This window comes from Colias croceus, chromosome 15, assembly GCF_905220415.1.
Source record: "Colias croceus chromosome 15, ilColCroc2.1".
Taxonomy (NCBI): Eukaryota; Metazoa; Arthropoda; class Insecta; order Lepidoptera; family Pieridae; genus Colias; species Colias croceus.
The window spans coordinates 6,416,722-6,434,235 of NC_059551.1; the positions used below are offsets into that span (position 1 = coordinate 6,416,722).

The window sequence follows — 17,514 nt, forward strand, 5'->3', positions numbered from 1 at the left end:
AAAACAACCTACTTAAATTATTTTCGAAACACTCATCTTGACGTGACCAAACTTAGCAATTAAAAAAATATTTTATCAGACGAACTATCGTGACGTACAAAAAGTATTCGGCTACTGATTGTAAGATATTTAAAATATTGGTCTCAGATAGTTAACATAAGGAGTTTCAAAGGTACCGCGGATTGCAGATGAATCATTCAAATTTGAGCTTTAAGCGCACGTGATTGGGTGCAAATCGGCTTGTGGTCAGAAATAAAAATCGTGCTCACAGTAGCCGAAATCAAGGGTCAGGGATCAAACGTGATCGAAAACTGATATTAGAGATAGTTGAGTGACGTATGCGTGAATGAGATATTAGTTGGGTAAACTGACTGTGATGAAACGCTTGTCAGATGGAGCCAGCTACTTGCTACTATCTTGATGTTTCATAACGCGTACTGAGAATTTTAAAAGGTACCTAATATAATATAAAATTTGGACTTTTGTGAATAAATTTTTTAAAACTCCGTGTGTCCCAAAGATATTTTAAATTGTGTTAAAAATAAGAGCTAGTTTAATGGAGGAATTCGAAGTTTATTTTTTTAAATGCAGTACGAGTAAGATTTCAATAGGTATCCAATACAATACATTTAATAAAAAATATTATATTTTTTTATTGTAACAAATAATAAAATAAAATCTATTCCTAATACTTACTGCGTTTAATATTTATCTACAATGAACAAAAACAATGTTTTTTTACAACAAATGCCATTGTATAAAATCCTGTTGATAAAGAATTCAACGCGCTTCGATCTCGCTTTAATATTAAATTCAAAAGATTATTGAATGTGTCTAGTCGAGAATATACGCATTTTTTAACAATTAATTATTATATATTAATTAAATTGACATTGAAATAAAACCAGAAGTGATTTGTCACAGTTCATTAATATGGTGACAATATCGTATAAGTAGCTATAATATCATAATTTGTTTTGATTCTTATCAATATGTTAATTATTTTAAAATATCTGTCACGAATTTTAAAAATAACTTTATTATACAGTTATCAAACTAGAATACTGATTATGAATTACTAAAATAGATTATTTGTGATTCTATTCAACGAACATAAAAAATAAAAGCCTGCACTGAATTTATATAGAGCTTTAGTGATAATAAACAGTAAATTGCATCAAGCAGATTTATTATTGTCAACTATAAAAGTATCGTTGGCGGTAAACAACTCAGTGTCTTTACTTAACAAACATAAAACTTTCTCGTTTTTATTGGGCTCATTTCGCATAAACTCATAAACGAACAATACCTATTAGCAATAAGAAGTATCAGAAAGAAATGAACCAGATACTTAAACACTTTCTACATGGAGAAAGCCTGAAATCGACGTACATCAAGCGTGAATCTGCCTGTATCTCTTGGACCATTAAAATTATCTTCGCGACCACGTCAACTCTAATCTGTTTAAGGTTTCATACCTATCTTCCACTTACGCGGAGATATGAATCGCATGACGTTACATAATGCCTCTTATTTTAATGTACTTAAAGGTCATTAACGATCGACAGATACGCGATTTCTTAATGAAGTATCGTAATTAATAGTGGGCAGAAATAAGTGACGGGATTATAAAATTGACATCAATATAAGTAAATTTCACAACAGTTAATTCATAAAGTAAATAAACGTTTACAATTTTATATCTTTGCAAAAGGTTAAATGAAACTACAAAATTTTTAGTGTAACATTAATCTTAAAGATATAATCGATATCTTCATTTATACAAGTTATTATTATAAGTAATCTTGATATGTAACGATAATTATAATTTGTTCATCATTTCAGTGGAATCGCAACCTTAGTCAGCTGTCAGGCACAATAAATAAACAAGCGCTTTGAAGTCGCCGCCACAGTTAATTTAACGTACTCCACTCATTTGGGCACCCAATTAAGCGTGAATATTATCGCGCTCACGAAAAACGCAGTTAGTTAAAGGGTTCATCAAAATTTTTCATTTCCACTGCTCACTTTTTGCTCACCGCCCATGATATGGCTGTTAAAATATTTTTATTTATTTCTCGATCGTTCATTTTTATTAAATTATTATGGCATAATTTTTCATTCACTCTTGTAAATTATTGCCTGTAATTGGTCATTTTCTCGTCTCCGTGAGTAGTTTTTTACATTGTGTGTGTATTTTATGTGAAGAGTTAATTTAATACTGAGCCTATAAGCGAGTACTCGCATAAATTTTAGTATCCTCTGTGGCCATAAAGGTACAATAAAATGCTGCATACTTACGACAAGGAAACGCGGAGCGCACGAGTTGTGTGATCGTATTAAATAAATAAATTAAAAACTATTGAGGAAGTGGTCGCGGGGAAGAATTATTTTCACAATTACTTAAGTTAATACGCGTAAAGCTGGGTAAGTATGTCGCCATCAGACATCAACACTTTATGCGAACGGCACTAGTGTAAAGTATAAATTCTTTTCGAGTTAAGAGGGGCATCAATTTGTAAGGAATGAAGTAAAACAATTTTTATGTTGTATTCCAGAGAATAAGAGTGGTTTTTAGCACGTATGATATTTTTAATTGTAAAAATGTGCGAATAATATATGCGAATGTTCATAGAGAATAAGATGCATTGTGGCATTTTATAGAGCAAAAATTGTCTTTAAATATTTTTAATACACATGACATTCTTACATTATTAATTAATATTAAAAAATTTACCATATGAAATCATTTTGCATTAATAGAATTTGTGGTCAAAACTGACCTGTATGGGGGCTTAAATTTAATCAGATTGGCCGGTGACATTCACGAGAGGTCCGTCTGAGCTTCGTGTGAAGTGACAGCTGACTCAATTCGTCACAGATCATTGAAATTCAAATTGAATTTAAACTCTATCTCGTGGGTGTACGGTTGACTTTTGTGGTACATAATATGATATGCTCATCCGTAATCATAACTGGTCCCATTTGAAGTGCATCACCTTAAGTGCGTGCTTCGTGAGAATTAATTCCAACGTGTCTTAGCTACGTCCAATCTGTGACACTGATGTGATAAAGAAGGTTATTTGAATTTAATTAGGCCTGTATTTATATGGTTTAGTTATTGTATAATGATACATTGACGACGATGTTTGCCTTTCGAGGTCTATGAGAACTTTTTTGTAGATCACCCGTTTAGGAAATATAAGGAATTACTGGGTGAAGTTTTAATGAAGGGAATCTTTTATTTTCGCATATAAAAGTTGCACTAATTCATACATCTATGTGAACATAAGCATTAACAATATACTTTTAATCAAATAGACGATTGTTGTTGTCCCATTTTTTATTTTACTTAATTAAAAAATACTTCTTTTTATTTTACTTAATTACGGATTGTGCACACCTAGCGAAAGTATTTATTTGTTTTTAAATAAAATAAATATTAAAAATTATTTTATAATTTGCTTTGAAAAAAAAATATAAAATATTCTTATACTATTTATAGTACACACACATTGAATGTAGAAATTGTTATATACCTACGCCCATAAATAATGCTTTAATTGATTTTAATGTGATATCAAAACTTCCGGAACCTGTTTAAAATATTTAATCCAAAAAAAATGAAAACGAGATTAATTCAAATGTTACCGATAAAAAACTAGAGTAATTACAGCTAGTTGCTCATGTGACTGATTTATTTTGAAGGAGTAGGATGTTTTAAGTACTATTTTGGTGTTACATTTACAAATATTTTGTAAATGTTGATATTGAGAAAAAATTTAAGCACGTGAGATTAACCTTGCTCTCGAACGTCAGAGGATTCTAAATAAGTGTATGAAATGGATCGAAAAGTCATGCATTTTACTAATTACTTTCTACTACTTTATACCTTAGTTACTTAACGATTATTATTTTCCTTGAAACAGAAAATACAAATAAGAATTAACAACAAATTCAGGCTATCATAAAATATATTCCTGTAGTGCACTTAATACAAATGTATGCAAAGAAAAAGCGAATGTAGAGCTATTAACAAGATCAATCTGCATATCCGCCAAAGAAACGCAGCCTAATTGAATAGCCTGAACCAACGGTATCAATGCACGATCTAACTTACCACAATACCTTCAATGTTGATGAATAGAAATTACACGGATACTATGCTATTGAATTACTTCTCTATAATTTGTCTAATATATCTATTTTAAGGGTGATTGAATTATGATATTATTACTTGCTATGGATCCGTTTGGGAAAGATAGGAAAGAAAGAAAGTTATAGCATGTTATATTATATGTATGTATACATACCGGGATATAATAGCGCTTTTTAATAAGCTTTTTTAGTAATTAGTTATGTTAAAACCGCTCAATCGCTTTTAGACTAGTTATTCTTACGTTTATTTTTGTATATTTTAATACCGTAAGACCGTTTAGTTGTATTAAAGAGTAAATAAAGAAAAATGAAATATTTTAATAAATAATAAACTCCCCAAAAATACAGTCTTTCCTTTTTTTTCTATTTTACATAAGGAAAATTACAAATTTTCCTTCTAAACCCACTTGTCAAGATTTGATAAATCTACTTCGTAATACAGACATTCTTTAAAGACTACGCATAGATATGTATTCCTAGACGTCAATTTGTGGTTATAATTCAACTGTAGTTGGTTTTTATAGCTTTAATTATTCACCACAAGACTTTTAGCTAAAATATAACCTGTAAGTAATATGATATAAATCATATTATATAAGGATTATATGTTTCCATACAAAAATTATCTTTTGATTTTAATCCATACTAATATTATAAATGCGAAAGTAACTCTGTCTGTCTGACTGTCTGTTACTCAATCACGCCTTAACTACTGAACCAATTTGCATGAAATTTGGTATACAGATATTTTGATTCCCGAGAAAGGACATAGGATAGGTTTTATCCCGGAAATCCCACGGGAACGGGAACGGGAACTATGCGGGTTTTCTTTGAAAACGCGGGCGAAGGCGCGGGCGGAAAGCTAGTAGAATATAAATAATGGCATGGCGTCTTAATAGTCATAAAGTCATAAATTCAAGTAATAAGTAAATCCTATCTATACTAATACATATTATAAAGCTGAAGAGTTTGTTTGTTTGTTTGAACGCGCTAATCTCGGAAACTACTGTTCCGATTTGAAAAATTATTTCAGTGTTCGATAGCTCATTTATCGAGGAAAGCCTTCCTATATATAGGCTATATATCATCACGCTACGACTAACAGGAGTGGAGCCACGGGGGTGAAACCGCGCGGAGCAGCTAGTAACTATACAGGGTTACTTGTAAAACACCAGCAACCTCTCAGGACAAAATAGCTAACATCATAAGTAACAACTTTTGTTCTACGACTATTGGCATAACGCAATAAATTATTTTTAAATGATTTTTTAAGCTTTTATTGTACTCTCTTAACATTTGTAAGTCTATGTTCTATTCATTATCGAAAGGACGACACGACGCCCCCTTACCCCTCTCGTTCGCTTCTTGTTACGAAATTTTTGGGATGCGCATAGAGTTTATAATATTCAAACGGAAAATTAAATTAATATTTATTTTTGTATGAAAATAAAATCTAACAAATTATCAAAAGTCGTAGAACAAATGTTGTTACTTATGATGGTAGCGATCTTGTCCTGCGAGGTTGCTGGTGTTTTACAAGTAACCCTGTATACTTGTTCTTAGATTTTACTTTCCTTTTATTTTAGCGATTTAAATCGGAACAAATCATGATTGTACATAAACTTACAGATAATATTCTAAAATGGGTTATTGTGTGTTAGTTATGAAACTTAATAAGTAGGTAAGTAATTAGTTTATCAACTGTAAGAAGCTAACTCAGTTATTATGAATCAATTTGTATGGGCTATAAAATAACTTTGTTGTTTTATTATTCTAGTAAAAGTCAATAAATTTAACACTATGATTTATGGTGATTGATCATAATTTTATTGTATTTGAATTATATTTTATTACTCCATAAATAAATCGGTGATGACTTATAAATATAAATGGATATTTTTGTGAATGTGTATTGAATACCAATATGACTTTGTCATATATTATTTACTATTATATATATTTTTATATACTATATATTGACTTTTATGGAGTTTCTTGCCTTTTCTTCTCCATAGATACTGCTTTTCGAATCGGTGGTAAATGTTAAAAATACTTATCTATGTAATGACGATTCGAAAGTGCTACTAAATAGTAGTCTAATTGAATAAATGAATGTTTGAGTTTGAGTTTGAGTTTTTAAATCAAATTTTAATTTTGTCCACATGCAAATTTATATACACTAACATAATATAATGTTTAAATTGAAAGAGACAAAAGATACAATACGAATTGTACTCTATATTAAATTTGACTAAATCGAAAGGACAACAGTGTAACCTCCGCTTAACAAGAAAGCTGATCAAATGCGAACCAGTTATGGAATCTAACTATAACATATTATTGAAACAAAAACATGTAAGCCGAGTCCACATGAATTTCACTGACACGCCTTGTATTGACCGTCGGATCGTATATTGGGAAATCCGTTTAAGGTTTTAGATATTGGAGTGAGTACCTAAAGAAACTATTTTTTCTGCTATCAAAAGAATATAAGGCGTTATCTATCCGGTATAGTGTACACTATAAAACTCGTATTGTCTATTTATGTGTTTGTCTCCGCTTATCGTCGGTATGTACTGGAAAGTGACATCCGTTGTATTGATAAGAAATCTAAGAACGATATCGAATATCACAATTATGTGATTAATTCGCCGTATGTAAAGAAACGAATAAATATAAAAATTTATATAATTTTAAATTAACAGTTTCATTGTTTAATGTGATTGTGTCCATTAAAAAATGTTAGTTAAAAAGAATATGAAGATTCATTTCATATACCGATAAAGCCTCGAGAACACGACACAGGTACACTTATATTGTAGTATTATAATATACTGGCGACGCGTTAAAGCTCCTTGATGCATATAAACTTACGTAATAATCAGATAACGAATCTGTCTATTGAAAGTGAGTGTCATTTGCTCCTGTCATGCGGCATTTCATATCGCAACTCTTGGACAAACTATCATTTTGAAGGATCATGCAAATTTGTATGAAGATCTTGACTATAAATATTTAATATTAAAAATCACCTAGAGTAGTTCGCTAGTCTTATAAGTTTCGATATAGTATGTACTACATAAGTTAGGAATATTATTGCTTCCAATTACTATTGTTAATCATGGGAAAAAGAACATTGCAAATCTTGCCATAAAGCTCAGTAAATTAATATCTCAGAATACAATACAGTTTCGTGTCGGTATCCGTACGAGGTAGCTGTATGCGAAGATAATAATTATTAGTCATACTTGTTTACGTGTTTCTAACCATTGTATTTCACGCTCACTCGGTACGATCGCCGTTGGGTTTTATACCTAGCGGCCATACGCCGAAGGATGAAACTAATGCGTTTGCGCATATCTTATAATAATTCATAGCTAATACGATCTTACAATGTCGCGATGCAGTAGTGCTATGAGTGAGGAGATTTTAATGCAGAATGTGGAGATTACTGTGGACGTGGAAAATGAAGAGATGTTAAGAGCTGAAAAAAGGGAAAGAGAAGAGGATGATGAACAGGAATGGTCTGTGGTAGGTAAAAAAGACAAGAAGTTAAAACATCATGAAAAAATTGAAATATATATCACAAGTCAAGAAAAAATACCAAAACAGTTTACAATCGCAAAATTACTTAAAGAGAATAGCATAACCGATATAGAAAGAATAAAATATATCAATCCATACAAATTACGTTTGGAAATGATGAATGAATTAACTGCCGACAGGTTGATAAATTGTAAAGCTTTCTTGGAAATGGGTTGGCGTATTCAGAGACCGATGGAGAAAAATTTTTCATATGGTGTCATTAGAAATGTCGAGATAGAAATGACGGATGAAGAAATTCTCAATAACATTGTCTGCCCGGAACCTGGTAAAATTGTTAGTTTATATCGCCTGAAACGTCGCAATAGTTCTGAAAAGGAGGGTTGGTCAAACAGCGAGTGTATTCGAATTTGTTTTAAAGGTAATTACTTACCTTCGTATGTCTTAGTCGACAGCCTTAAGATAAAGGTAGATCCATATTATATATTCCCTGTGTCCCAATGTTCTCGTTGTTGGAAATTGGGACATTTTACAAAAAGATGTCCGTCGTCGAAGATTGTTTGCCCGAAGTGCGGTAAAAACCACGCAAATTGTGAAGCGAAATCCTTTTACTGTGTTAACTGCCGAGGCCAACATATGTCCCTAGCCAGAACTTGTCCTGCTTTCTTGAAGGAAAAAAAGCTAAGAGAAATAATGGCTGAGTATAATTGCACATATAAAAGGGCTCTGACGATCTACGTGCCAAGCGAATCACCCAGAAAACCAGAACCCAGCATAGCTGATATAAATTACTTTTCGCCACTAGACATAATTGATGAGGACAGTTTGTTTCCACAGCCGTGTTCTGGTGAGCAATTAACATATGCAAACGTCGTTAATAGAAAACCAATTAAGAATGTAGGGATCAAGAAGACAAAACTACCAAACTCTAGGGTGTCTAAAACTTCAACAGATCGTGAGGATTATCTGACTGATTCTTTAAACAAAATGGATTCTTATGGATGTAACGTCGAAGAAAATACAACTGAGGGAGGTCAAAAAGAGAAAGATGTAAAGTTTAGTGAGCTATTATCACGGTTAAAGAGTATTTTGTTTCTAAAAGGTGTATCTATACAAACTAAAATGTTCAGTATTCTAAAGCGGTGTATTGAATGGGTTGTGTTAGTCCTTGCCGAGTACGTTTCTGATTGGCCCTGTGCGAAGATATTAATGGACCTCCTCAATTATAGTGAATGAAAACAAATTTGTGCGGTTGAACATACTACAGTGGAACTCTCAGAGCGTTAGACGTAAGTTATTAGATTTTGAAAATATTTTACTACGGGAAAAGATCCACATTGCTGCCCTATGTGAGACTTGGTTGGAGCCGGGTTCACTCTTGAAGGTAAAGAACTATACTGTTTTCCGTCAAGATAGGGCCGATTCGTATGGTGGTGTAGCTATATTTATTCATGAATCTATTAAATGCAGCATGCTTCATGTACAGGGTAACAATTCAGCTATAGAAACAATTTGTGTTAAACTAGTTAATTGTAATATAGATTATATTTTGTCGTTGTATTGCCCGCCCTCCGTTCGAACATGTCAATTAGATTGGGACATCATTTTTTCTCAAATGAGTAGAAAGGCGCTTGTACTCGGGGATTTCAATGGACATCATTCTAATTGGTCAGTGAAAACTGACCAAAGAGGTACACAAATCTGTGACTCACTTATGGATCACTCGCTAATAACATTAAATGATGGCCGTCCAACGCGTATTTCGTTCACAAACGGTGTGCTTAGGGAATCAACTCCAGATATCTCATTAATAACATCGGATCTTGCATTACAGTTTAATTGGACTACTTTGAATGAGACGTTAGGCAGTGACCATGTCATGATAAAAATTTCCACTGAATTTAAAGAAAAACAAAACATAATACGCAGACGAAATTATAAAAAGGCAGATTGGCACGGTTATAAGATTTTGTTACAAAGCTTGTTTGATGGTTTTAATATAACAGAGGATATTCAAAAATCTTATGACTTTTTTATAAATTTTTTAAATTTCGCAGCTGATTCTAATATTCCATATATTAAAGTGAACCCCAATCCTAGTAATAAGTTTAACCCAAAACCTTATTGGACTCCTCTACTTTCTAAGTTAGTTGCAGAACGTCGATTAGCTTTAAAAATATTCAGACGTAACCCTTCTCCACGAAATTTAGACATTTTACAAGACAAAATTCGGCTTTCTCAAAGAGCTTTACGCCAAGCCAGAAGTGAAGCATGGCATAAATTTTGTAGTTCATTGGATGAAACAATTAGCCAAAGTGACATATGGCGCAAGATGAGGTGGCTCAAGGGCCTCAAAAACTCACATTTTCATGTAGAAGAGGAGAAAGCCGTTAAATTATTAGAAAAGTTGAGTCCCGATTATGTTTGTCCTGATAAAATATATTTTGTGTCAAATAATGAAAAGTTGTTTTTTCATTGACGATTGCTATGAAATCATATCAATTTTTTTATATTATAACCATCATTTTATTCTTAATTATTTTTATTTATTTTTTTTTCACTTTTGTTTAATTATTGTTTGTATGAATTTTTAATCTAATTTAATTTTTAATCTGTATTATGTTAATGTATTAAATTTAAATCTGAATTTTAAATATATTCGACGCCCCCGGGGAATAAAATCGTAATAGACAAAAGTAAATTTTACAGGACGAGCAAAAAACTGTTATTCTGTTTTAGCTCATAAACTAATCGTCCTATATTAACATACAATACATCATTTTTTTCGGTATTTTTTTTTCTTAATTAGTAGCTATAATAAAAAAATATATAATGTATACTTTTAAAGTTATTACGAAAGATGTATAATACTGATTTTTTATTTAAGTCTATCCTAAGTAACGGCACATAACGATTTTATTCTCGTGAAATTGTAATATCATGAAAACTATATCCCTACATTACGATGTTTTTCTACAGTATTTTCATGAATGAATGGAAATTGTAATAAACTAATACAATTTTGTTCTTGTAAAAGCTACCAGTGTCTTTTTTCGTATAGCTATATAACGACTTTGTTTTTGTATAAATGTGTTTAGAGAGTTCATCATAATAAGCAGTAATGTTCATGAATTTTGGTTATAAATTATTGTAACACCACTAGGTACTTGGTACTTCGTGGGTGCTTTTCTACACTCAGTCAGTACCTACATATTCTTAAAAGTTAAATAAAATAAACAATGAAGTAAGTATAATAAACATAATTTTTATTTAAGAAAATCACAATTGTTACATCAGTCTTAGTTCTAAAAAATCAATCAGCCTTTTTCCTTTTCCGAATTTTTGATTTCACTAATTCTTTCTTTATTATGTATATGTTTTGTGTAATTATCTTTTAATGATTCCTTATGTTCGCCTTCTGCTTGTTCATAAAGCGTACAAGTACCACATAAATCTTTCTTAGGATGAAAAAAAGGAATTTATCATAGGAAAACGTTTCACCACATTTCAATTTGCATTTACAAGAAGGTCCTACCGATTTTGCAAGGAACTGCTTTTTAGAATGACATCCAACATAGGCTTTTCCAGAGTTTTTTAAAGTTTTAGATTTATTGGCTATCCATTCTTTTTCATTTCGGCGTCGCTTACGGGCTAAGTTGTTTGTGATAGAAAGAGAGTTATCGTCGTCATCAGTATGTTCAATAGAGCTGCTTGGCAGTGATCCTGATACAGAAATTGTAGTGAGTGATTCTGATTCAGATGTACCATGTACTTGTATTGTTACAGAATCTTCATTGTCCACTATACCTTGTTGCCTTGGGCTTTTATCGCTATTTATAATTATAACCATCTCGTTGGGGCTTAAATTAGATCTATTTTGAGGCGTTAAAGTCTTATCAATATTGACATGTTTTACATCGATTATGCTATGTACAGAACCTTTATTATTCTCAATAGGAACTAATGTTTCATCGAGGTTTCTATCATCTGAGTCTAAAATAGTATTATCTTCCTGTATTGTGCAATCAAATAGAGTCGGTGTATTCGATTTACTTTTACTGGCATGAATAATATACCCATCTGGCGAAGCAACAAAATCAACATTGTCCAATATAAAAGAAAGGTTTGCTACTGATGTTGGTGTTCTTATATGCTGATGATTAATAATGTCAATATAATCTGCACCTGAACTAGAAAGCATTTCATTTTCAGTAGAATTTTCACGAGTTAGGTTTACTGTTTGTAGTTCACATATATCTAAAGATGGTTCCTGTACATTGTCACCTTGTTCCCCGTTAGATGTAGTCGGTACATCTAAAATATTAACAGATATTATTATTATACTTAAATTAATATAAAAAAATACAACATTTTACAGATTGAACAGGTATTTACGTACCAATTAAAACTTTTGTTGCTATGCCGTCACATGGAAGAATATCAGGCATTTCAACATCATTATTATCTTCAGACCCTGTAATGAAATAATTATTGAAAGTAAGTAGTAGCAGAAAGAAGAAGTAATAATATTCAGAAAAATCACACACGGCCATCTAATCCCATACTAAGAATAGCTTTTAGGTAGGTACCTATTATGGCAACCAGATCCCCGGACACAGAGCAAATAATCATGCTCATCACTCAAAGATTTGTCCTTGGTGGGAATCGAACCCACAACCTCCGGCTTAGCAGTGAGGGTCACTAAACACTAGACTAACGCATAATACCGAAGGAAATACCCAACATTTAACTAAAAAAAAATAAGCAGGTAAGTATACGAATTTCCTCCCTTTAAATTTTTATTTCAATAATATACTATTTACGTAATAATTCGATGGTAATAATTAAAAAATACTCACCACTTTCCCCTCCCTCAACCATTTTAAGAATTCTTCTAGCTCGTAATCCTTTATGCCGATATTCCATGGTTAAATTTATATATTATTATAATTATCACAGAATACTAATTATGTTTATTTGTTTGTAAACAATAGAATACATCACAATCATCCCAACGACTTCAAATTACGTAATGATTGATTATTGTGATTTGTGCATGATCACCGTCCGCGCATAGTAACTTGTAAAAACTTGTCGAAATTCGAGCGAAAAAGACAATAATAACCAAATACTATATTAATAGAAGGAGAAAAAAATAGTATTACATTACTACATGTTTTCAAATTTATTAAGAATATTGTAATAGATGTTTACGTGAAATAGTATTGATAATAATGTCAATAATAAAGCAGTAATATACGTTTACCGTTCAAGATTCACCAAACTAATTTAGGTAAAGCATGTTATTGAAAAGAATTATCAATTTATTTACGTGAATAAAATCGTATAATGCCTTACAGATTTCTCGCGACCTGCGTTCGTTCCATAACGAACGACTACGATGTTTTTACGGGAAGAATTTGTTACATGATTTCCGTAGAATAAAAATAAAAATTGTTATAACTTTATGAATTTTCTGTCAAAAAATCTAAAAAAAATCAGTAGGTGTATATCGACACCATAGATGCCGAAAATGCAAAAACATTAAAAAAGTGGTAATAGCGCATAACCATTTTATTCCCCGGGGGCGTCGAATTATGTATACCATAACATAATCGCCGCTCTGTTTATAAAATTGTTAAACATTTCACGGTCCCGCAGGACAGGCATTGCCTAGTGCGGGAACCAATGATTTTATTTCCTGTGTTTTAACGTTTTTCTTTAAGAAACTGTATTAAGCACTATTTAATGTATGTATTATGACTGATGTATACGTGTCTTAAAGAATAAATAATTTTTACTTTTTACTTTTTACTTTTGGAAGCACCGATTTCTTTGAATGAGTTAGAGAGTTGTATTCGACACAAAGATACATGTCCTGGTAGTGACAACATTTCTTATTCGATGATCAGGTATCTTCCAAGAAATGGTAAGATTATTTTAATTTCATTGTTTAATAGTATTCTCATGCACGGTGTTGTTCCTAGGCAGTGGAAAAATATTACGATTATACCGATCCCAAAACCTAGTGCTGCGTCCCAATCTGGTTCATCCTTACGGCCGATATCAATGATTTCCTGCATTTGTAAAGTTTTTCATGGCATTCTAATAAAGAGATTAGAGTGGTTTATTGAAAAAAACAGCTTTCTTTCTCAAGATATTACCGGTTTTAGGAAATGTAGGTCTTCCTTGGATAATCTATCGTTACTGGTCTCGAGAATTCAAGGTTCATTTTCAGAAAGACTTTTGACGTTATCGTGCTTCCTAGATATTGAAGACGCTTATAATAATGTTGATATAGATGTTATGTTGAGGCATTTAGATAATTTAGGGGTAGGATCTAAAATGTGTGGCTACTTATTTAATTTTTTGAGGGACAGAATAATAACTATAAACATTAACAATACTTCAATAAGTAGAATGACAAGTCGGGGGCTAGCCCAAGGTGATCCTTTTTCACCTATTCTTTTCAACTTAGCTACAATGAACATTTGTAAGAATATTATAAGCGTTTTCATATCCCAATACGCCGATGACTTCATTTTGTATGTGGCCGACAACAATATAGAAAGAGGACGGAGACGTTTACAAGGTGCTGTGAATGGTGTTTCTGAGATGCTGTTCGAACTGGGATTGGAAATCTCTCCAAGCAAAAGTAAAGTCTGTCTTTTTGGATATGTGCGTGAATCGTTTGGTTTATCAGTTAACAATTCTCCCTTAGAGGTGGTAGATAGCGTAAAGTACCTAGGATTATGGTTGGATAGTTCGTTGCGGTGGGGGAAACACATAAATCATCTTAAGGATAAAGTTTTAAAAATGCTGAATGTGTTCAAAGTTTTGGTAGGACCTGGTTGGGGCGTACATCCCAGTCACCTACGGCGCTTATATATTTCAATGGTGCGTAGTAGATTGGATTATGGTAGTTTTCTTTATGGTAATAGCTTCAAAACACATTTATCCAAATTAGATAAAGTACAGAATGCTTATATGCGGGTTATTGGAGGTTTTATCAAGAGTACACCAATACACGTTATGGAGAATGAATTACATATTCAACCCTTAAATGTGCGTAGACTTTATTTGGGTGGAAAATTTTGGTTCAAGTCAGCATCATTTTCAAATAGCGAATTAATTAAAGTTTTAGATAATTTGGGTAGGTTATGTAATAATTTATATTGGAGAAGGAAGAATAAACCTATTCTAATAACGATACACAATGAATTCAAAATGACGAACTTTTACAAAAGAACTAACCTAGGAATGTTTTCGCTCAATACATGGGTCAGCAATGTGGATTTGTCCAACGTAATTTCTTGTGATATTGATGAAATTATTGTATCCAAAAAATCTATGAACAGTTTGCTTTTAAAATCTACTTGTGAAAAACATCTAAGTAAATATTATAGTAATTTTTATAAAATATACACGGATGGTTGTAAGATGGTTGATAGGTCAGGTTTAGCTGTTTACGATCCTCAAGACAATTGTTCTATTAAACTGAGAGTAACAGCAAAGGTTTCTATTATGTATTTAGAATTAATAGCTATAGCAGAAGCTGTATCGTATGTAGATTCACTTGATTCCGGTTTTTATGTGATCTTAACCGATTCTAGAAGTGCCCTACAGCACTTGATTAGCTGTACAAATAATGTTGAAGGTTTACCAATCGCTTATACAATTCTAAAAGATATATGTAAGATTTTGTCTTGTAATAAAAATATTAAATTACAGTGGATCCCATCCCACGTTGGATTATTTGGTAATGAGGTGGTTGATCGACTAGCTAATGAGGCAGCATGGGATGGACCACTATTTGAATGTTCACCAACATGCTCAGATATGTTACATTTATTAAAAAAGTATTGTAATAATATTTGGAAATTGTATTTTGATGAGCGGTCACTGTGTAAAGGAATATGGTACAAAACTATTCAACCCGGTCTTACTCGCTCACCATGGTTTTCTGGTGCAAAATTCAACCGAGCCGAACTAGTAACGGCGTTCCGTCTCCGTTCAGGACACATCCCGCTGAACAGTTTTGCATACCTTATGAAGAAAGTTCCGACTCCTAGATGTTCTGAGTGTGACATGATTGAGGATGTGTATCATATTTTGGTGGAATGTGTTCGGAATGGAGCAGAGCGATATTCATTTACATCCGTAAATGGTATTTACAATTTACGAGAGGTGGGACTGATAAATTCCTTGTTATCAAGTCCTACCTCTCATATCACTAGAAAGTTGTATAGTTTTGTACTTAAAGGAATTAGTCGTAGGTCATAGATATTTTTAGTTTGTACCTTAGATTATTAAATAGTTAATATAAGATTAAGATGTTCCTATGGGGATGACATGTTCAGATTATGAACAAATCCTCTTTTTAAAAATAAAGATTATAAAAAAAAAAAAAAGAATACAATATATACGCATGTTATATTTTGGTTATAGTTTTCTACTATATCCAAAACTTATGTTTACTATGTAAAAGTATTATGTCTGTGTATTAAACAATATTGTATTGGTTGTATTAAATTTCATTATATGTGCATTTTTAAAACGTTGCTTCGATATTTCAGCTCAATAAGTAAATTCTGATTGAGCAGTAAACATATTATCTCACCAATATACCATTTTTTGCAATAAGCCGTTATTTTCTGTTCCATCTCGCCTTGACTTTTACCTATGAGATCATCCTCCAATTTGTAAATGTCTAGTTAGAGTACTTTTTGTTCTAAGAAAAGAAAGGTAGACTATACTGAATAAGTGCATTTCAGTGAGACAATTGCCCATTTCAAATGAAGCACTTTATCCTAGTCACGAATTAGATATTTTATGACGTTTTTTTTCATAAATTATAACGATCTATTCTCTTACATTTATTGGACAAAGTAACTGCAAGTATACGAACAAAAAGACAAGACCTGAACGTTTGAAATGGCCATTTCCTTTAAATAAAGACATTAGTGACCATGAAGAGATTTGCAGCATGATACGTATCTATATTATGAGTCGCATTATGAACAAGGCTACTAAGCGAAGATATAATTAGTGCCAGTTGCACCATCGTTAGGATCGATATCTGTAGCGATATGAATGAAGCGAATGATATGAATGGTTTTGTGAATCATCAAGGCGAGGTGAAGGCACGGGCCGCTGTCCCTTGACCGCTCCCTATGACCTTACTTTCGACATGATTTTATGATAAGAGCAATGAATCGCTATAGAATGATTGAAACGCGGACCCCTGCTGATGAGTCAGAAGTGATCTCATTAATTGCAATTACAGTACAGATTTAGTTGCATCAAATGAGCCGAGTGAATGTGCAATATCTCAAAATAAAATTATGAATCTTGTTCTGTTTATCCGTTATTACATGGATTTCGCAAAATTAATGTTATCCTTTTTAGTACATTTTTCGTAAATATCGAATTTACTTAATTGAGTTTTAATGGTGAATTATTGAACATCACTGTATGAATTTGTAAATTTATTACTACAATAGTGTTTTCTTAAGGCGTTAATAGGGGCTAGCGACCTTGGCGACGATTTACTAGGCGGAATCGGGGGACCGGCGCGAATCTATCGTAGTAAAAGTACGTATAAAAATGATTTAAAAAGATATTTAGATAGTGAATCAAAATTTAAAACAACCATGCCCTGTGTTTCAATTTCATAAACACACTGTAAAAACACTACAATAATTGACATTATATTGACTTAGCGTTTTGGTTTAAAGTACAAAAATCGACGTCAGTTCATGATTTTTTTCCAAAAAACCTGATTGTAAAATAAACAAATTAAAACAACCATGC

At 32.1% G+C, this 17,514-nt stretch overlaps 3 protein-coding genes across 3 annotated transcripts in view; 1 reads left to right on the top strand and 2 right to left on the bottom strand.

Moving 5' to 3' along the window:
• LOC123697808 (transcription factor hamlet-like) overlaps positions 1–17,514 on the bottom strand; it is a 93,760-nt gene that overhangs the window by 55,020 nt on the left and 21,226 nt on the right. The gene's annotated exons all lie outside the window — the stretch shown is intronic.
• LOC123698220 lies at positions 7,552–8,937 on the top strand. Its single transcript, XM_045644806.1, has one exon. The coding sequence runs from the start codon at positions 7,552–7,554 to the stop codon at positions 8,935–8,937; it is 1,386 nt and encodes a 461-aa protein (XP_045500762.1).
• Positions 10,953–12,694, bottom strand: LOC123697806. Its single transcript, XM_045644358.1, has 3 exons — positions 12,561–12,694; positions 12,101–12,175; positions 10,953–12,015 (listed from the first exon to the last, which is right to left on the bottom strand). The coding sequence occupies exons 1-3, from the start codon at positions 12,625–12,627 to the stop codon at positions 11,096–11,098; spliced, it is 1,062 nt and encodes a 353-aa protein (XP_045500314.1). The 5' UTR covers positions 12,628–12,694; the 3' UTR covers positions 10,953–11,095.